Source organism: Ahaetulla prasina, chromosome 4 (genome assembly GCF_028640845.1).
Source record: "Ahaetulla prasina isolate Xishuangbanna chromosome 4, ASM2864084v1, whole genome shotgun sequence".
In the NCBI taxonomy this organism is placed as follows: Eukaryota; Metazoa; Chordata; class Lepidosauria; order Squamata; family Colubridae; genus Ahaetulla; species Ahaetulla prasina.
The window spans coordinates 116,319,046-116,340,977 of record NC_080542.1 but is presented as its reverse complement, the minus strand read 5'-3'; the positions used below and the strand labels follow the sequence as shown (position 1 = coordinate 116,340,977).

The following is a 21,932-nucleotide window of genomic DNA, read 5'->3' as shown; positions in this document are numbered from 1 at the left end:
AGAGTTCTATTCTTGGTTTCATTTGTCTTAAAAAATATACTGTGCATCTCTTACACTGAGGCCTACGATATTTTATGATTATGGTATGTTTCGTTAAGGATAATGATCTTCATTGGAAAATTCAGCATAAATAATTTATAATTTCCTGATTATTTCCAAGATTTATGATGTCCATATTGTATAATTGCTTTTAACCAAGCTGGCACTTTTTGCATGAAATATTAGCTGACATTTGAGCTAGAAGATATGGCACTGAATAAAAAATAGAATATGTATTTGAGAACCTTAGAAAGGAAAAGTGTCTTCTGTGCAGCATTTTTAACAGATCCCATTGGACATATCTGTGCCAAATTCTAGCATTACAACCCACATAATTTGCTCCACAAATGGGAACTTAATGGTATTAAAAGAATAAGCTTCTGTCTCACAGTTAGGAAAAAATATGGATAGATAGCCTATGCTAGGGTGTCAAACTCAAGGCCTGGGGTCCTGATCTGGTCTGGTACTTAGATATGGCCAGAGAGGCTGTCCCGGAAAGACCAGCCTGCGGTGCCTCTGCCAGTGTAAACGGAGCTTGGGAAGGAGCTCAGTTTTTGCTGGCAGAGAGTTGCAGGAGGCTGTGGCAGTGAAAACAGAGGTCGGGAGCCCATTTTCACTGGCAGAGCACTCAGGCAACCACAGGCATCCCCAGCACAAGTGATGTCAAGCTGGCCATGCCCACTCTGGCCTCGTCCACCCCAGCTCGCCGAGGTCAAACACAACCCTGATGTGGCCCTCAATGAAATCTAGTTTGACAGCCCATGATCTATGCTATACATGGACCTCCTTATCTCTTGCCAGCATTCCCTTTCTCAGTAAAGCAGAAGTAAAAAATTAACATATATTTGAAAGAATACTGACAATAACCTGAGCATTTCAGTTAATGCAGCAAGAACAAAATCCTATATTCAGTATTATTAGCACAAATAGTAGAGTGTGTTGGATTTTAGTTATGTGATTATTCAGAATCAGATCTATTCTGTGACAAAAAGAAGGGGAAACATTTTTATACCAGTCCTGGGGGTCATTTACAGTCACTGAATCTTCAAAAAAAACCAACAACCCTACTCTAGAAGTTTGAGAAACCGTTGGATGTGCACGCTTCAATGGGAAATGAGAATTTCAGAATGAAAACACAATTGAGTAATACTGCTCTCTCACTTATTTTAACAGCTTAACTACATCTTACTTCATCCAGTCTATATTCAGTCATGTAAATTATGGATATTTCATTGATGTGTAGTATCAAGATTTTTGATAATTATTTAGTTTGATTTGTTCGATTTATAATGCTGTCATTCAATACCTTAACCATGGTGCTGCCTTAGATCTACTGAATACATTTGTCATTCTCATTTGGGAAAGCTATAATACGGTTTAAGATCTGGTTTAATTTTGTAGTTAGGTACCATATATGGATGTTCTTGAGTCAGTAAGTTGAATTGTTTTTGTTTTTTTCTCTAAGGTAAATACATGCAGATGATGAACATTTTGAAGCCCATTGCATTTGATGTGATTCACTTTATGTCGCAGCTTTTTGACTACTACATGTATGCAATATATACGTTTTTTGGCCGAAATAACACAGTAAGTAAATATAAATATACAGTTAGTAATTTTGAACACATTATAAATGGAAAATAATGGAATTGTTGTAGCTGGCATGGTATATGGCCTGTGAAATATTACAAAAACTGTGGAAGTGTTTTTCTTTGCTTTTTAAGAGTACCCCCCCTCCCCCAATGTTTCTATGCAGTCTATGTAATCAAGGAATACGGCTTTTGTAATTTGGGCGTTGATGAAGAAGAGACATTATAAGGTATTCTGAAATAGTTTTTTGGCTGAATCAAATCATATGGGCCTTAAACTCAATGCCTCTTAATTTGCCTATATAAAGATGATGGAAGGTACTGACAATGGTAAATACAATGTAATGTAACAGTTCTGAAAGGGAATGTTTTCAAACCAACAGAAATATTTTATTTGGGACTTATATTGTATTGTTATGTTTTGAAAAAAAATTTCTTGGAAGAATAAAAATAAGAGGTGAATGGTGTCACATGTTCATTGATTCCAAATATAATGAAAAATTCAGTCAAAAGATGGAAACAAACTTCAGGTTAGATGTACTTCCTTCCCATATCTCAGTGACTTTGTTGCAAAGATCCTGCCTTGTATTATGCTAATGTTGATAATTACATCTGGATAAAAGTCTGACTTAATGATTAGCATTTGGAAATAGATTAGTTACTATTAAAGTAGTTATTTGTGCAGTTATCTCAATATAATGCCATGAAGATCATGATGCTAGCTATATAACCTCAACGATACGGTTCTAATTACAGAGAAATAAATATTTTTTTTTGTTCCATGGTTTTCAGAGAATAGAGTTGGCTGTGGTCATTTGGTCTCTTGGTTCAAATTAGGAGAAAGTTCTAGAGAACTTTCTCTAGAACTTCCTATAGTGAATCTTTGCGCTCTATACATTTGGATAAAATACTGCCGAAGATTGATAAACTGGCTGTAGCTATGTCATATATTTCACATCTTCCATATGTCACTTATTTAGAAGTTATTAGTCTAAAATATGTGGCCAAACATCAATAAAACAAATAGAGAATATTTCCCATTTTAAGTAGTTGCAAAATTAATATAACGACAATTGGGCTTGCAACTTCATCATTATCCAAAGTACTCATTAAGTGAAGCATCACATGGTTGTCCCTTATGATGTCAGCTCTGCTGTGGTTGTTAAGTGATTCACCCACAGTCATTAAGTGCAACAACACATGACCACGTCTTTTGACTTACTGCCAATTTTCCAATTGATTTTGCTCCTCAAAAAGCTGTTAAAGTCACAAATAGTGATCATATAACCATGGGACATTGCGATATCATAATTGCAAACTGGTTGCTAAAAACCTGAATTGCAATCATGTGACCAGGGGATACTGCAGCAGCCCTAAGTTTGATTCTTTATGACTGGTTATAAAGCTATATTTTTGACACCAGTGTAAATTAGATTGGTCACTAAACAAGACAGTAGCTAACTAAGGACAATCCATACCAATAAATCAAAATTAACTTAACTCTTCTGTGATCCTGTTGTTAATTGACACTTTTCTTGGAAACTTGAAAATCTGCATTATAAAAGTTGGTGATCAGAAAGTGTGACGAGATGTTGCTGAGTAGTAATTCTTCATTCTGTTTTGCATTCACTTGGGTTTTTCTTTGCCTCAAAGTATAATCATACTGAAGCAATATAAACAATACTGATTACTGTCTTCCAAATCAGTACATAATTCTTACATCAATATTAATTGTATGTAGTTATTTTATAGTATAGAGATTAATTCATCTTTTTTATTTATGGATAGGATTGGTGAATTAATTAATTTAATGTTTCAGCAATTTCATTGGGGTTAGGACATTAGTTATAAAGAGCATGTCTGTGGCAGTAGGTATGAACAAATTGGAAAGTGTCTTGCATTTATTTATCTTTCACCCAAGACTTGTTATTTAAAATTCCCTCTCATTTCTAGTTTGAATCAACAGGACTCGGACTTAGCAGCAGTAGGCTTCGTACCACCTTGAATAGAATCCAGGAAAGCTTGATTGATCTGGTAAGTCACAGGATTTTGCTCGAATTTTTGCAAGAGGATTAAACTGGAAAGATTCATGTATCCTCAAATTTATCTTGAGAAAATATGGGGATTTAAGATATATTTTGTAGCTAATAGAACAATTTTAAGGATTGCTGAAAATGTATGTTACCTTCCCCTTCATTCTATTTAGGCAAGTAGAATTAATTTAATTCTTTCTCTGCATTTTGCTGTCAGGAACAAAATAAACTTGTAATGAATATGCTGTGCTGTAGTGCATGTTCTTAGGTGGAAAAACACTACAATGTAGGTTAAGCGTTTTACACAAATTGAACTAAATGTAGCATGCAACAATTATTTGGCAATAAATATTGTGTTGTACCGCTTTAAATTTTCTACCAATGTTGTTTATAACATGGCTTGAAAACAATTTCAGAATTTATTAATATTATTTTTAAAAATTGCAGATGGAAGAAGAGTTTTATGTGTCAGATTGGTCACAGAACATCTATGGATACGAAAGAGCAATGACAATAGAAAAGTCCTGTTCTTAAATTCTCTGAAAATTGCACCATCAATTTATTCTTTTGTGGATTAATTTAATTACTCAGTGAGACTTAGTTAGTTTCTTTGAGAGGAAGCGGTTCTGTTATATGATAATGATTAGTATAACAGTGTCCATCACAGTTGAAGTTTACCGTATTTTTCGGAGTATAAGACGCACCAGAGCATAAGACGCACCGTAATTTTGGGGGAGGAAAACAAGAATTCTACCTCTGACTATGAGCATTTAAGGTGGCACTGCTTTATGCTGCCCTCCTCCTCCTCCAGGTGCGAGGTGCCTGGGGAAGAGGGCATCGATTACCGAGAAGTTCTTTTCCAGAAAACTTATCGGGGTGCTCCTGCGATCCGCAGGGACTACTTGCTTTTCCCGAAGAGACCCCTCGCATGCTGTGCAGGGAGGGTAGGGGCACACCCTGAAGAATGAGCCTGTTCGGGATGGTCTGGGGGCGGGGGAATCTGTCCGGCAGCTTTGGCGAACAAGGCGGGCCCCACGGTTTGCAGCTGGTTCCCCTTCTGGCCGCCCAACGGGCAGTTCAGGGCAGACAATGGCTATAATGACTTCACTCCCCAGCAATGTGAGGAGCTGCCGCCATCGCCTAAGCCCTCTCTGCACCTGGGAGCCCCTAAAGCGAAATGTCCCTCCTTTCCAGCACCCTGCCCGTTGGCCCGATGCAATTTGCAGAGCCACGTTTCAGGCGGTGGTCGATTCCCCTCCACTGTGCTTTGGGGAAACAGGGAGGGAAGCATTTTCGGGTGGCAGCGCCAGCCGCACACCGTGCTTTTGGATTTGGGGAGGAAAGCGCTTTGCATAGCATAGCAGGGAATGGGGGCGGGGGTTGGTCGGTCGTTTGAAGGGGAGGGGGAAGATGCACACTCTTAGCTGCATGCACCATGGGGGAGCTGGGGATACTGATGCTTTGGCCCTCTGCCCCCCCTCCAGGCTGCCCCGGATAAGATCTTCACCATCAAGCTGTTTTGAGGAAGTTGCAGACGGCTTTGCAGTACTCGCAATACTAGTTCTTCAGCCACAGCACCTGGCACCTCTCTACCATGCAGTCCTTGCAGAGAGTTTTCACTGAAGAAAGGGCCAAAGCCAGCCTCGTCCAGGAAGGCACTCCCCACACCTGTCAGCCTGGGTTCTCCCCCGTATCTCTTGTAGAAGCCACGTCCTCCGAGATCTGCTTGATGGTGGAGATTTTATCCGGGGGCAGCTTCCCCCGCCCCTTCAAACGACCCATCAACCCCCTTCTGGCAAGAAGTCAGGAACAGATCTTCAACCAAATGAATTGAACTAATTGTCTCCTGCAAACTCCCCTCCCCTTCGCTCCTCTTTATTCCCTGTGGGAGGGGCCGTTCACCATCTACCTGTGCCTTTACTGCCGAGTTGGGCCTTGTTAGCTATTCCCTTCTCCTGGCAGCTCTGTGCACGTGCACATCAGGAACAGGCTCCAGCTGTTCTTCTGCCCCACTGATATCCGACTCAGAAGGCAGCTGATAACTGTCGAATGGTCCTGGCCTCATCTCTGCCTCCAACTCAGAGCACTCATCAGAGCCTTCTCCAGACTCCAGGATTGGCCCATATTTCTCCATAACCTCTTGAGATCCTTGAACAATAATGGTGAACCTCTTAAACCTTTTGACATGAACCTCGATATGTCAAAAATTAAGAAAATACCTGCCATCTCTCTCCCCCCCCCACACACAAACACATGAAAAACAATTCATAAATGGTAATAAAATAACTTAAATCATTTAAATTTATTAGTAAATAAATACTTTATATTTGCAATGTAAAATTGTAAATATTTTTCAAAATGCCTATCTAAGAAGCTCTGGCCTGGAAACTTTGGATAATGTCCTTGTGTGGCTTTGCAGTTATCAAAAAGAGTTGGAAAACATGCCCCAATCTCACATGCTTTTTGGAGGCTCCAGAATTCACTCACACATGACTTTCAGAGGGCCCAGAGGCTTTAGGGTGTCACTAAAAATGGCATGAAAACATATGTTCACCATCACAATCTTTTCCTCAGGTTAGCTGCACAAATATTTTCAGGGAAGATGAAGTAGTATTCTTTCTAAATCTGTATTTGCTTTCTGTAGGAAAGGTTTCTTAAAAGAAAGCTTAAGGTTTTAAACTGATAAATGCTTCATTCAGAAGCTGCTTCAGTTTGTATTCTCTATATCCTCTTCTTTTTTAAAACCATCTAAATGATAATCTCCATAAGATATTTCCAGAGTGTGTTTGTGCTAAATACACATAAAGTTATTCTGCTCATGCACAGTTTATTCCTAAGACCATACAAAAATGAAAGGAGTTAATTGGACTAGCTAAGAGAGAAAAGTAGACTTCCCAAGAGAAAAAAAGATTGGCTCTGGCTTTGAAACATGTGATGTAAAATCTTGTTGTCATTTAATTTGTGCTTACTAATATGGACTTACATCATTTATATTTACAGGAGAAAATTATTCATACTAAGTAAAAATTTGAATATTTTGCAAAAATCTAGGGGAAATGTTTCACACTAATCTTAGTATACTAACCTTTATGAACTAATCTTATATTGTTTTGAATCTACATGTGTTGAGTATGGACTCAGGCAGTAGTGAAATCTGAATCAGTTTGCTACCGGTTCGCTGGCCGCATGTGCAGTACGTGCCAAAAGGAGGCTGGGAAGATAAGTACAACAGCAAGGTGAGAGGATCAGCTGTGCTGAATGATTTAGCTTCGCTAGAAAGCAGGATTTTCTGTTTTCTAGCAAAGCTAAACCCTGCAGCACAGCTGATCGTTGGAAATACTAGTTTGGAGGAACTGGTAGCTTTTTTTAACTACTGGTTTGATTGAACTACAGGTTCAACCAAACCGGTAGCTTTTTTTTACTACTGATTCGCCCAAACCAGTAGTTTTTATCACTACCGGTTCACCTGAACCAGTAGCATTTCACCCCTGGACTCAGGTCCTAGAAAACTTCCAGAATTTACAGCCAAACTTAGTTTTGCCGGAGTGGCTAGGATTTCTTTAATTTATATTTCAAAACCCATGAAGGGTTGAAAGTAGAGAAAGTTTTAGATAGACTTGCATTAGTGAGAAACTATTCCATAAATCACCTTTAATTTGCAGCTATATATCTGCACAGTTTTACCTCTACTGGGAAGGAAAGTATGCTATTATAGCCATAGATTCTTAACTTCCCTTAAGAATATGTTGAATTAGTGGACATTGAATGAAAGCTGGTGATCTCACCCATGCTCCCTTTTTCTGAGTAGGAAAAATACAGTATATACAGAGAAGTAGAATGGTTTTTAGGACTGGTGTCATTGGAGAACAGTTTTCTTTAGGAGTCCAGAAACAGTTCTTTGATGATAATCATGTGCAGGATCATTTGAGCATAAAGGCCTATTGAATCATAGTTTATAAGGGAATAGAAGTAGTGTCATGGTTGGCAGATTGTCTCCCTCATCCTTGCAGAACAAGTTACCTACCCCTATAGATGGATGGGTGAACACAAATCATGGTTGCCCAGGGACCGATTTAAGCTGTCATCTACTTAAACTGAATCAAGTAATTGTGGTGAATTTAACATGATCATGCTTAAAATCTATAACTTTTTATTATTTGAAAAAGACTGTGTTATATTCTACAAGAAGGTTGTGTAGAGATAATTTTTGTATTCAGCCATACTTTAATCTAAGCAATCCTATACAAAGAAGTACATTGCTTTTATGTAACTACAATCTAAAAAAAAAGAATAAATCAAAGCACAATCCAAAAATGTCACCTAAAGTTGTTAAAAGGTTTAATAAATGATCACCTAGGGTTTACATGAATACTCAGTTTCTAATCTGTGTACTGTAGCAGTTTTGATAAGCAGAAAATAGCCACAACTACTTTTCAAGCTTTTAAAGATGATTTGTTTATATGAAAGGTCTAAGACTTCAAGCAATCTTCTTTATCCATTCTATTCCTTAATTTCTAAGAAATCTTTCTTTGGTAATGACGTCTAGCTGTTACCTTTTTGACCAACTGCATTTTAGATGACTTCCTGCACCGTGCTGACTTTGAATGGTTCTATTAAGTTTAATATGGGTAATTTTGCTTTAAATAAGGCAAGTTCTTAAGTCGTTGTGTAAGCAGCAAAAAAAAAAAAATCCGTTGCATCAAACAGCAAATTTTCTTTTTTCCCCAGTTATGATTTAAGAGTTTGACATTGCTTTAAAATTATTGCTATAGGATTAATTAAAACAAACATGAAGATCATATGTGTGCAACGGAAAGGTTCAGCGTTTACTTCTCAACAATAATAGGATAAGCACATAAATGAACATTTTAAAGGTAGCTAAGGAAATTAAGTCAGCTCTTGGGTGTTAGCTTTTTAACTGTTTTTCTGGATCTGAAAAGCTATCGTTATGGTCCAGTGTATTTAATCAGCCCTATCATGTCTTGTACAATATGTGTGGAGAAGAGAAGGTATTTGATAGAAAGATTTAGAAAAGGGAAAAATACCTTTTTACTTCTTCCTGTAAAACATCAAGATAACAACCTGTTATATATACTGTATTTTTTGGGCATAAGACGCTGCGAAGTATAAGATGCACATAGCTTTTGGGGAGGAAAACAAGGGGGGAAACATCTGCCTCTGCCTCCCAGCAATTAACCTCCTTAGAGCAAACAACCTGGTCAGCTTCAGCATAGCCTGATTTAGCACAAGCAGCTGATTGACGGTTGAATCGGCTTCCCGGAATACCGCCTATCAGGCTGCGGGAATTGTTGCCACCCATCACCACCACCTCATGCCCCATTTTCAGCTTCTGCGTGTCCATTCTTGGGCCATTCCAGGCAGTGGGGATCACTGCCGTTAATGCCTGTTCCTGTCACCTGGAATGGGCCAAAACAGAGGCTGAAAATGGGGCATGCAGAGGCAGAGATAGGCGGCAGCAACAATGGGCAGCAATGGTGGTGATGGGCAGCGGCGATCCTTGCAGCCTGAAAGAACTAATAGGTGATTTGCTGCAAGGACACTAGCCAGATGAATACCAATGGATGCTAGTAGGCAGAGGCAGATTTTTCCCCCCTTGTTTTCCTCCCCCAAAACTACCGTATTTTTCAGAGTATAAGACGCACCTTAGTTTTTGGGGAAGAAAATAAGAAAAAAGCTGATTAGCAGATGGATTGGCCTCCTGGAATACCCCCAATCAGCTTTCCCAGAGGCGTTTAGCAACAGGTTCCTTGGTTGTGAGCTCTGTGCCTTGCTTTTTTTGGCTTTTTTTTTCCTGCCTCTGAAACTCCATTTCAGAAAAAACTTTTTTCTGCTTCTGAAAGCCTCCAAAACAGAAGTTCAGGGAAAAAAGCCTCTGAAGCTCCATTTGTGGCTTTTTTTCTAAGCTCCTTGGACCCTTTTTTAAACCTCTGAAACCTCCATTTGAGAAACTGGGCGGGGCTACATTCGAAGTATAAGACACACCCAGATTTTTACCCTCTTTTTTTGGGCAAAAAGGTGTGTCTTATACTCCGAACAATACAGTACTATAAACTGATGCCACAAAGCGGAGAAATAGAAAAACCTGCAATTATCATTGATGGGAAGAATAGCTAAAATAAAAATGAATATATTACCGAGACTACTATACCTATTTCAAACAATTCCAATAAAATTGGAAAAAAATATTTGAGGAACTCAATAAAGTAATATTAAGATATATTTGGCAAGGGAAAAAAACAAGAATAAGCTTAAAAATTCTGCAGGATTCAAGAAAGAGAGGAGGCTTTGGGCTACTAAATTGGGAATTGTATTATCAGGCTGCAGTACTCACATGGGTAAAAGAATTGATTGTATTGAGGCATATAAGACTATTGACTTTGGAGGGGCATGATTTGCAGTTGGGCTGGCATGCCTTCTTTTGGTATGGGAAAAATAAAATACATGGTTACTTTCAAAGATATTATATTAAGAATGCATTATTGTTAGTGTGGGAGAAAATTAGAGAACAACATTACTTGAGGATACCAATGGAAGCACTGATTCACCCAAATATTATTAACATGGAAAATATTGTTAGATACAAAGATATTTTGAATGAAAAGGGGAAACTCAAAACTAAACAAAAATTGAGCGATCAAGGGATTGATATGGCATGGTACTCAACAAGTGCAGATATATTCTAGATATGAGAAAGATGTTAAACTATATGGTTTTTATAATGAACTAACAGAATTAGACAAGATATTAATAGGGACAGAAGGAAAATTGATAAAGAAAATATACAGCTACTTATTAGACATGAAATTGGAAGAACAAGTAAATTGTATTTGTATAACCAAATAACTATTGTATAACCAAAGTTTTTTGCCCATACTAACAATTAAGGAGAAAGAACAAACTGAATAGTACATGACATGGGATTTATTTTATCAATGGTTAGATAACAAAAATGGAAGTTAGAAACAGGGAAACAAAAGAAAAAGAAGATATGAAATAAAGAAGATATGTTAAGAGAGAGAAGTAAATACTATGTTTAATATCATTTTAATATTATAGAATTAATGTAATTAATATGGTTGTAAATCTTGATTATCATTTTACAAAGATATTCATCAATACTGATGAAAGGATGACAGTACTTTGAACTGCCATGTAACCTCTGAGTTACAGCGTTTATGCTGGTTGTGCTTTGAATTAAAGTTTACAATGGTTTATTTACTGCATGTCTATGGGTTCCAAATGCTAAATGTCATTAGTGAGAAATTACCCAACCAATAATTCGGCATCTTCCAGGGTGCTTTGTTTAAAACAGCCCTTGTTCTGTGCAATGAGATGAGAGAGTTTTTCTCAGCACCTCACTAAAAAATAAATCCTTAAAATCGCAGAATTGTAATGTTGGCAGGGCCATTTAGGCCATCAAATCCAATCTTATTCATTGTAGGCTTTCAGACTTAAATATTTCCCATAGATGACTATCTAGCCTCCATTTAAACATGTTCAGTGAAAGGGAACGCATCATAGCTGTCAAGTTTCCTATTGCAGCCTAACTCAGTTCTGAATATGAACTTTATTTCCATTTAATTGTCAATATAGATGATTCTCAGAATCTCCCTACATTACATATGTTATAGGTTATATTTTCAATTATCTAGAATATTTTATGAGAAAGCATTATTGATTTTTCCTGAAGTTTTTCTTTCTGCAACCCTAATTTGAGCATAGGAATTGATTCAGCCCTAAAAGTGCATTTATTTTTAGAGCAATAAAAGAGTTCCCAAGGACTGTGATTTATAAATTCTGATTAGGTTCTCATGACTCTCACTGAAATACTATAAAAGTATGGCCTCAGAGGAAAATAAGAATGTTATATTCAGCGAAACAAAACTTTTATATACTTTGCTCATAAAATGCATCAGAATAATGAGTTAGAACAGGGGTCTCCAACCTTAGTAACTTTAAGGTTTGTGGACTTCAACTCCCAGAGTTCCTCAGCCATAAAGCTGGCTGAGGAACTCTGGGAGTTGAAGTCCACAAACCTTAAAGTTGCTAAGGTTGGAGACCCCTGGGTTAGAAGATATTGTTAAAAAAACGTTCAGAGCTGAAGATACTGTATGTAATGTGAAGATTCTGTCAGAAGAAGTAAATATGCTAACTTATGCCCTGGAAATGCGGAGTTTATTATTAATTATACTAGCTCAGGACTACTGAAGACTATTGATGGTGGTTTTCATATTATCTGACTATTGCCTTAATTATGTTCATTTGATTATATTTCCAGTCAATGTAATTTCTTTCCCATACTCTCCTACCCTACTTCTTTTGTAGGAGGTGTCCTCTGATGCTGCTGGAACACTGACTGCTGTTGAAGAAAGAAAGGAAAAAGTTCCAATGCCACATCTAAGTCATCTTGTAGTCTTGACATCCAGCAACAGTCTTTATGGCTTGGCAGAGAGAGTGGTAGCCACAGAATCCTTGTACGTTAAGAATCCTCAAAAGTGTTTCTTTCTGCTTCTTACAATCAATTGCAAGATATATTATAAATTAACTTAGACATCTATTAATAAATAAAATAACTGCAGCAGGACAAAGTAAAGTCTGCCAACATTTTCCTGGCCCATCTCAGAAAAACTTCCTATACCTGAAAGGTACCAGAGATGGAGAATGTTAGCATACAGCCACTTGTTTTTTTAATTTGATTATTTCCTCCTTATATCTAACAAAGGCATAGCACTGCCCCTGGATACCATTTAAGTTACAAATGGTCCAGAGCACATTGGCACACAAAATATTGGATATCCATAGATTCGCCCATGTCAAACCTTTGTTGCGCAAGGTTCACTGGCTCCTAGTTTTCTACTGGATGCAATTCAAGGTGCTGGTTATTGCCTTTCTCTAAGAATATCCACTTGTTCCACTACAGGGGTGTCAAACTCAAATCTTAAATCGGGACCGCGGGGCCAGCTTGGAAATAGCAGAGGACCAGCCCATGGTACCTCTGGCAGCCCAAACGGGGGACACCTCATTTTCAACCTGGATAGTTTCCTGCAGCACTCTGCTGTCCAAAATGGTGTGTGGAGAGGGGCATGTGCAGGTCCCCATGCCCCGTTTTGGCTGGCAGGGTGCTGCAGGAGGCGTGTCTCCCCACCCCCTGGGCCTGGCCTGCGGAGGAATACTACAATGCTGATCTGGCCCTCAAAAGAAATCCAGTTGCTCCACTAGATAAGATAGGATGGGCATGCTTCTGGTCCCCTCCCTGAGGTTTTGCCATCTAGTGGACCTAAAAAACCCTGCTTTTTTCATGCAAGCTCCTATCTTGTAAAACACCTTTCTGCCAGCGATCCCAGCCTTTTAGCCTTTCAGAGGGTGTTAAGATGTAGCTTTTTTAACGGAGTTGCTGGGATTGGGAGGCATGGAAGGAGAGTAGCAGAGTCTGCTCTGGGAGCATTCCAAGAGGGGTATCTACAGCACAGGGACTTTGTTTTTAGCTTTATTGATTTTATGACTGTTTTACTTACTGATGTTACGGTTTTTGTAAACTGCCCAGAGTTGCTTAAGATGAGGTGCCATATAAATGCTTTGAATAAGTAAGTCACTGCAAATATAATATTGATAGGCACTTATTCTAAATAGGCCCATGATCTGTCAGGTGCAAAACAGTCAGATTTGATCTTAGTAACTTTTCTGTATTAATTAATTAAACATATTTATATAGCTACCCAACTTAGACATAGATAACTTGAGTTGACTTACAAATTTTTTTTTTTTTAAAAATCTATCAAATAATAAATCCCAATTACAAAAACCCAACCCCATCCCTGTTTTGTTTTTTTTAGAGTATTTTTGGCTGAACAATTTGAGTTCCTTCAGTCCCATCTTGATGCTGTAATGCCTCCAGCCAAGAAGCCTTTTCTTCAACAGTTCTACTCACAGGTCAGGATACCGAATACATTTTATTTTATTTTAATTTTGTAATTTTGAGTGTATTATTTATTGGTTTTGTAAAGAAATGTCTTTAAATGCCTAACAATAATTTACTTAATGCATTCTGGTTCTTAATGTAATTACTGCAATAGAATTTGAAAAAACTTTGTGTTTCAGACAGTTTCAACAGCTAGTGAACTACGTAAACCTATATACTGGATTGTAGCTGCTAAAGCAATTGATTATGAACAGATGTTACTTCAGATGGCAAATATGAAGTGGGATGTGAAAGAAATCATGTCACAACACAATATTTATGTCGATTCTCTCTTAAAAGTAAGTATTTTTTTTATTGCTTCACACTAACTAACAGGTAAATTATTTATATAAAAGCTTTGTTCCATGTTGAAAGCAATACATTCTTCCTTCAGTAGTTTGATTTCTTCAGTTTGCTTCATTTTTGTCTATCTGTGTTTAAATAATTTGGCAGCATATGGAAAGATTCTCACCAATGTTCAGCCTATGAATCTTAACAGAAATATTGTAATATTCTTTTAGAACTACCAAGATGTGGTCCCACATAATAGTATAGAGAAAAAAACATACCATACCACTTATAATTCAATCAGTGCTGAGACAATCAGATCCAATTACTACTGAAGTCAATAGCAAAGCACTTATATACTGCTTCACAGTGCTTTACAGCCCTCTCTAAGTGGTTTACAGAGTCAGCACATTGTCCCCAACAATCTGGGTCCTTGTTTTACCTGCCTTGAAAGGATGGAAGGCTAAGTCAACCTTGAGCTGGTGGGAATTGAAACTGCAGGCAGCCGGCACTCAGCAAGAAGTAGCCTGCAGTACTGCATTCTAACTACTGTACCATCACAGTTCAATCTACTGCAATTTCCTTTTTGTCTATCCATTTCAGCATGGGTTTCTATGGGTCTGCTAAAGAATTATTTGCACGCTTACTTAAAAGTCCTAATACTTTAAGAGTGAAATCATGAGCATATGTATTCTGGAGTAAGGCTCAGAGACTGAAAAATTAGTATGCATAATTCTGTAGTGTTTCTGTACCTTTCTGTTTGCATTGCATGGCTAAAAGGCATGGACCTTGATTTGCCAAATAATCAGTGAAGTCTTTCTGTCTGCCACATGTTCTTCCATTCATAATTTATAGTACCAAATAAGCTTTTATTCCCAGTGAATGTTTCCCATTTTAATGGTTAAGGAACACCCTTTTCTGTTGTTTGTATGAATGTTCTGAGCGTTTCACACTAGAGTGAAGAATGCTGTGTATTCATTTCTGTATTCGGTTGGAGCTTTGAAGTAAAGTTGAAACTACATTAACATGAATATAAATACAGTTTTCAACGTAACCTGTGACATGAATAAAGGTGGATTCCAGGATATGTATAACTCACAGGTTTAGCTGCCTTTTAAATCTTTCAGTTGAAAGATTGGAAAGAATAGAGAAGTATGTCTGATTGCATGTCTAGTTTTCCATCATGTTTGAGGTCTTCTATACACTTAGGCAAATTCTTGAGAAGGATCACACCCCAAACTAAAATCATCATCATCATCATCATCACTAGGTGAGAATAGCCACAATATTACTTGGATTTCTATTACAACCACATGGCACCATAGTACTCAAATCATCATAAGTAAACCAAAAACCCTATCAGTCCCAGAGGAGAAAAGCAGAAATCATCTAAGAATATACAGTGTAAATTTGTAATAGCCACTATGTAGGGTCAACAGGCAGAACGCCAGCAGAGCATATCCATTAATACCAACTAGCAGAAGACTTGATGAAAACTCCTTAATTTTACAACATATGAATAGACTCAACCATTGTTTCAACTGGGAAATTATGAGCATCTTAGATCAAGCCAAATCCAAAAACATTAGAGTATTCCTGGAAACAGTGCACTATTGACAAATTGGCCATCAACAGGCACATAGACAGAAACAACATGTGTGTACCATTTAAAAGAGATAATCAAAAGAGCCAGAAAAGAAACAAAAAACCCGAAACAGCTCCTCCTCAGCAATCAACATACAGATGAGCAGAGATTAACATGAAGATTAACATTAAACCAATAATCAAGAAACAAAAATATTTCAATCAAGGAACTGGGATTCCAGCTACCCAGCTCACAAACAGTAAACAACAACCCAATCAAGGAATCACCAAGACCACTCCCATCAGCACTGACAGGGCAAACCATTGGAATATAAAATAAAAACAAACTTATTCCCTACTATCTCTGATGATGTTACCTAGTTTGGTAATGAAACATCTGCATGAAAACAACCAAATGAAGAGTTCACCAAGGACCCCACAATTCAACACTGAACTACAAATATTCTATTCTATTGGATTCCTATTTATAATATATAAAAATAGTTAGCAAATATAAATGCACATTTTGTAAAATTTAATATGGAACAGTAGCCTTCTTGTGATAAGATTAGATTTTACTCTGTTGGTCTCTTCAAAAGCCATTTGATCCTGGAATTTCAGGATCTGCTCTATGATAATCAAGACTTGTATATTCTAGCTATTTTTCAGGCTGCAATTGTTGTTTTATTGTTCATATTTTAATACTGAATCTTCAGCAAGATCTGAGTCTTGTTGGATTAAGCACCTATAAGGTAAAGGTAAAAGTTCCCCTAGCACATACATGCTAGTCGTTGCCGACTCTAGGGGCGGTGCTCATCTCCGTTTCAAAGCCGAAGAGCCAACCAGACGTCTCCGTGGTCATGTGGCCAGCATGACTCAACGCCAAAGGTGCACAGAAGTCTGTTACCTTCCCACCAAAGGTGGTCCCTATTTTTTCTACTTGCATTTTTACGTGCTTTTGAAACTGCTAGGTTGGCAGAAGCTGGGACAAGTAACGGGAGCTCACCTCGTTACATGGCAGCACAAGGGATTCAAACCGCTGAGCTGCCAACCTTTCGATCGACAAGCTCAATGTCCTATCCCCTGAGCCACTGCGACCCTTAAGCACCTATACATTGTAGTAAATAAATAGGTAAACCATGAGCAACTCTAGGTCAGTAGAATGTGCATTTAATAGCTTGGATGCAGTTGGTGCAGCCTCACTAGACATAATCAATTTCATCAGTTATATGATCAGAATGTTTCCATACATAGATAATCAGCAGTTAATACATCATAAAGCAGGTTTTCTTCATGACTCTTATTAACCTTCTTATCCAGAAGCAGATTCATTCAATGAGAACTGAGATACACAAAGAGATGATGGGAGTCAGCCTTTTCAAACTTAGTCTTGAGATATGTTGTAATTTCAGTTCTTGAGTCTAAAGTACGGCTGTCAGGAATACAGGAAATTTTAATTCTTATAAATAAGGAGAGGAACCAGTTGGGAAAAGCTGCTCTAGAATGCCCATGTCTGACAGTTTGTGCAATTTTTATTTGTATGTTTGCATGTTTTCTGCTTAGCTGCATATTTATTGGCATTTATTGTATATTTCACCGTCTTTTAATAAATTTATACATTATATACATTTTATGTAATTTAGGAATTTGAACAGTTTAACAAGAGGATGAATGAAGTGTCAAAGAGAGTTCGTATTCCATTGCCAGTTTCAAATATTCTTTGGGAACACTGCATACGGCTAGCCAATAGAACAATTGTAGAAGGGTAAGTGCTATTTGGATAGTCTTTTTGAAATGAATATTAAACTCACAGTTGGACTCATAAAGTTTTTTATTCATATAATGCATTCCTCCCTCAAGTCCTAGCTCTCTTTCTCATCTAGTCTTATAACCATAACCCCCAGCTACCTAATGTTGCCTATTCTTGATTAAAAAAAAAGTGGTGTTGCAGACTTAATTAGTAGTCTTGAGATAAGTGATCTTAGAATTTTGTTTGTTTTATAATGATAATATACTTGTAAACTGACTGCCATATGTCTTATGTAAAGTTGAATTGCTGAATTCAGCTGAGCATATAACTTGGATGTATATGTAAGGATTTTATTTATTAGTGAATAACACTTCTATTCAAAAAAGACCAGCTGCTGTTGCAACCCCTTGAAGTAATTCTTGGAGTATATTTTAGAATACATGTTGATTAAAATGTTTAGATGCATTCCAAAATCACTTCCTTGCATGTATGTTCAGAAGCAAGAGCTCCTATTCTAATGTGATTCCGAGTAAGATTTGGGTTTTCCCAGATGTGCCTCTCGGCTAGCTCAGCCACAGTTGTGTCAGACGCCGTGAGAAGAAACAAGCCAACTTGGTTTTCTTTCTAATAGTGACTTCATTTATTGGGTCTGCTACAAACTGGGTCTCAGTAAAAGTCGAGCTTCTGCCTCTCAGCCCATCCCGCACTGCTCATGCCCCGCCCCATGGCTGAACTGCTCCATTGATTGGATGCCCTGCCGCTCTCTCTCCCCTTCCTCATCTGACAGCCTCAGCTGCCACGTCATCTGCTAAATCCCAGAACTAAACCAGCTCTTCCTAATGCCCAGCCCTCATCTCCCTCTATCCCAGCCACCAGGGTGCTGATTCCTTTCCCATGCTTGCCAAATGCAGATCCCTGCAGCCCTCAAGCAGTTCTTGATATGTTATCCCTGTGGATCTTTGATTAGGGGCTGCTCCCATGATCCGTATCCCTGTAGCGTCATGTGTCAAGCCAGACCTGGGCTCGACAGTGCCAACATGACATCTCTAATAAAATAGAACTTTGAGGAAACTCAAACCTCTCAGTTTTCTTTCATTGGCGGTGTTACTTGGAACCATGACATCGTCCTTGATTTACCATTGTAATTGAACCTGGAAATATGGTCATATGTCATGTTGCTCCTTAAGGGAATCACTGTGTGACCATTCCTAATTATACAACCTTGTTTGCCGTGGTTGTTAAACAGACATGGCAATCGTTAAAGTACTTATTTTCCCCAGGGGGTACATTTTTGCTGGAAATCAGAAGTAAACCTTGGAAATACAGAAAAATGCCAAAAATTGTGGTCATGTACAAATGGCCATAAATGCAAGACAGTTTCCAGCTATCCAAAATGCGATCTTCTGGCTTCAAGCTTCAAGATGGGCCATAGGTAGCTCTGGGGAGGTCTGTTATAACTTCAAACAGTTGCTAAACACTGGCCATTAAATGAGAAGTAGTAGTAGTAACTACTAGTAGTAACCTTATGGTAGTAACCTTGAGTTCCTGGATGACTTTTTGCTATTTCCCCTTGTAATTCAACCACAATCTTCAGAAAATTAAAGCACCGAACCAGACTTCTTATCTCTTGCTTGCTTACTTACCTATCTAGTTATGCCAACGTCAAGAAGTGTAGCAATGAAGGTCGTGCTCTGATGCAATTGGATTTTCAACAGTTTTTAATGAAGCTGGAGAAACTCACAGATATTAGGCCTATTCCAGACAAGGAATTTGTGGAGACCTATATTAAAGCTTATTATTTGACTGAAAATGACATGGAACGTTGGATCAAGGAACACAGAGTAAGAACCATTTTTTAGGTTTTCTCATTGGATTGGATCTGTTGGGAAGGAAGTTTATATTGATATGCTGCTGAGTCCAAATAATTGGTTTTTTGCTAATGTTTAAATATGAAAGAAAATTTTATGACTGTTCATTTTGGGTAATAAAGCCATAAAACCTTTAAGGAGCTTTGTTTTTTTCCCCCCGTGTGTCATCTACAAATCTTTCAGCCTGTTTCCAAACAAGTAATCAATAACAGAACTTGAACAGTTCTATTAAAAATGTCTTCTTTTTCATTTGTTCTTTTTGACTAATTTTGACATGCTTGAATTTGTAATAAAGTTAAAGTCTTACCTGCTTTTATCAGCAGAGTTACAGCTGCTTATGTTTTCAGTTGAGCAGACCTAAGTGGTAATTCTGGATTGCTTTCAGTCTAGCTAGACATTTACTTTTCTTGGGGATAAGTAGATGGACTGCTTTCCTTTGTTGTTTTACCTCAAAAATTCTGATTCGAATAATCAATCAAATGCTCTGGCAATATTTAAGTAGCAAGATTTTAAATAACATTCGTGTCCTGGCACATCTTTAAGGATTATAGGATTGAAATAATTCATGGCATGCATCATAGTCTATTTCTTTTGATCAGATTCAGCATTGATAATTTGTTCTCTAGTCCCTTTGGCAGAACTAAATTGTAAATGTGAACAGAGGATTTCTTGAAACTTTGTTTTTATAGTATCTCTTGAGTCTTAAGCCAATCTGACATGTTTTTCCCTCAGGAGTAGAAAATAAATTTAAGTGCCACACAGGATGTTAAACTATTCATAGAATTTCATGCTGTCCAACATTTCACTATAATTCTAAGCAGCTCCTACTAAGCTGCTATCCTTGTATTGATATTTTCTTCAGAAGTTTGTACCATAAACAATACCCACCTCTGTCCCTGTTCAGCATTTTTTCCAAAATGACAGTTTGGAGTGAAAAATATACTTTTTTGCTATAACAGTTTTTTTTCCTGGGCACTTATATTCTGTTTGCTGGAAACTAATCTGTGATTTGTTTCCTTTGTATAGGAATATTCCACCAAGCAACTGACCAATTTGGTGAACGTTTGTCTGGGATCTCACATCAACAAAAAAGCTAAGCAGAAACTACTAGCAGCTATCGATGACTTAGATAGGCCTAAAAGATAATTTAAAAGACTATCGAGTCTTGTGATATTTTTTTTTTGGCCTGTGTTATTATTTGACCATGTGAAATGTGAAGAAATAACTAATGGAACTACAGATGAAGTTTGGCTAAATGGAGAAAGTGGGCATCCTTTTCTGATTGGCTCCAAAGACATTTGAAATCAGTGTGTGGTCTTCTCAATACTCTATCCCCACTGCCACTTTGGCAGTGTGCTTTCTTTCATGATGAGTTAAATTGGTGTTTGTATGTGTGGATGTGCATGTTTGTGTATGCATATATTTACACACACACTAACATAAAATCAGAATAAGAAAATAATAAGAAAGCTAAAATAATATATTTCATTGGTGTTTTGTTTTGTTTTTTGTTGGGGTTTTGGAGGTGTTTGGGGGAATTTTTTGGGGGGGTCTCTTTTGCCAAAGGGTTCCCAGGTAGTTCTGTCTTCTATGCTGAGAAAATAGTATGAGTGCAAATAAAAGGGAACATCTTGTATCGAGATTATGAATTGTGCATGTCCTTTAAAAGTGCAATGCTTAATCCTGTTAGCGCTTTTTTTTACATAACTTTAAATGTAAATTCATTTCAGAATGAATCCTATCTTGTTAAAAGAATTGACTAGGAATTATGGCAAAATAATAAACACTGAATGCTAGGAAATGGTGCTTTTGAATCTGTTCTTGGCAGCTTAAACAATAGATCTGCCCCCATGGCATTCTGTTATAAGTGGGCTACATGAGATGAAAAGGATTAAGAGCAGTTGACTCAATTATATCACCAATTGTATTCACAAAATACCTCTGCAGAAGAATTTTGTCTGGATTTCAGATGTTGCTAAGTCTTCATTTTAAAGGTAACAAAGGTAGTTAATTTAATGCCTCTTTTGGTCCTCTTCTGAAACTATTTCAGCTTCAACGATGAGTAAAAGGACCAGAATCAAAATAGGATAATGCTTCTGAAAAATTTAATGATTGAGTAATGAAGGATTATCTCCTGAACATCACTTGTTTACATGCTCTTAAAGATTAAGGAGCTTCTTCCTGTTTTCCATATAGCTTTTCTAACCTACAACTTAACTACAATCCGTATAACCGCCATTGTTACTATTCGTTTGCTTTGGGGAATGTCACAATAGAGTGCTTATATATTTGGCTTTATTGCTAGTTGCATTTGAAATAAATAAAACACGAATCTGTTGGCTGTGATGCCTGTGTTGCCCTGAAGTCAGTGGGGGTTGGAGAGAAGTGTGCAGTAGCTCCCAAGGCTCTCCAAGGACTTTTATGCCACTCCCTGTTGGTGAATTGCTAGGTGTACAATGACTAGGCTATAAAAATCCAATGATCATTTCTTGGAATCTGAATTTTAGTTTTCTGTAACTTTTTGTTGCCATCTAATAGTTTTCCAGATGTTTGTGGTCCATATATGGTATACCTAAGGTATAGCAAGGGATCATAAATTATACTCCCATAACTTGGATGTGGTAATTAAGTCCAGTACATAACTGGATTTATTTTGGTTTAAATCTAACCTTCTAATGAATGACTAGATCAGTGAACTATTTTGAAATATTTGTAGCTTAGGGTCTAGTTATATGAGGGACTGCTTCTCTTCTGTTACATAATATATACAAAACAGCAGCTGATTTATGCTAAAATCCTATT

At 37.5% G+C, this 21,932-nt stretch overlaps 1 protein-coding gene across 3 annotated transcripts in view; it reads left to right on the top strand.

Annotated features, from left to right (window-relative positions):
* The window catches only part of VPS50 (VPS50 subunit of EARP/GARPII complex), a 68,672-nt gene extending 47,741 nt beyond the window's left edge, over window positions 1-20,931 (top strand). For all 3 annotated transcript variants that reach the window (XM_058183016.1, XM_058183015.1, XM_058183017.1), the window contains 8 exons: window positions 1,505-1,626; window positions 3,582-3,662; window positions 12,008-12,156; window positions 13,516-13,612; window positions 13,781-13,939; window positions 17,156-17,277; window positions 18,914-19,103; window positions 20,157-20,931. In XM_058183016.1, coding sequence (XP_058038999.1) covers window positions 1,505-1,626; window positions 3,582-3,662; window positions 12,008-12,156; window positions 13,516-13,612; window positions 13,781-13,939; window positions 17,156-17,277; window positions 18,914-19,103; window positions 20,157-20,276 — 1,040 coding nt within the window. In that variant the 3' untranslated portion in view covers window positions 20,277-20,931. The remainder of the gene's footprint in view (window positions 1-1,504; window positions 1,627-3,581; window positions 3,663-12,007; window positions 12,157-13,515; window positions 13,613-13,780; window positions 13,940-17,155; window positions 17,278-18,913; window positions 19,104-20,156) is intronic.
* Window positions 20,932-21,932: the final 1,001 nt, after the last annotated feature.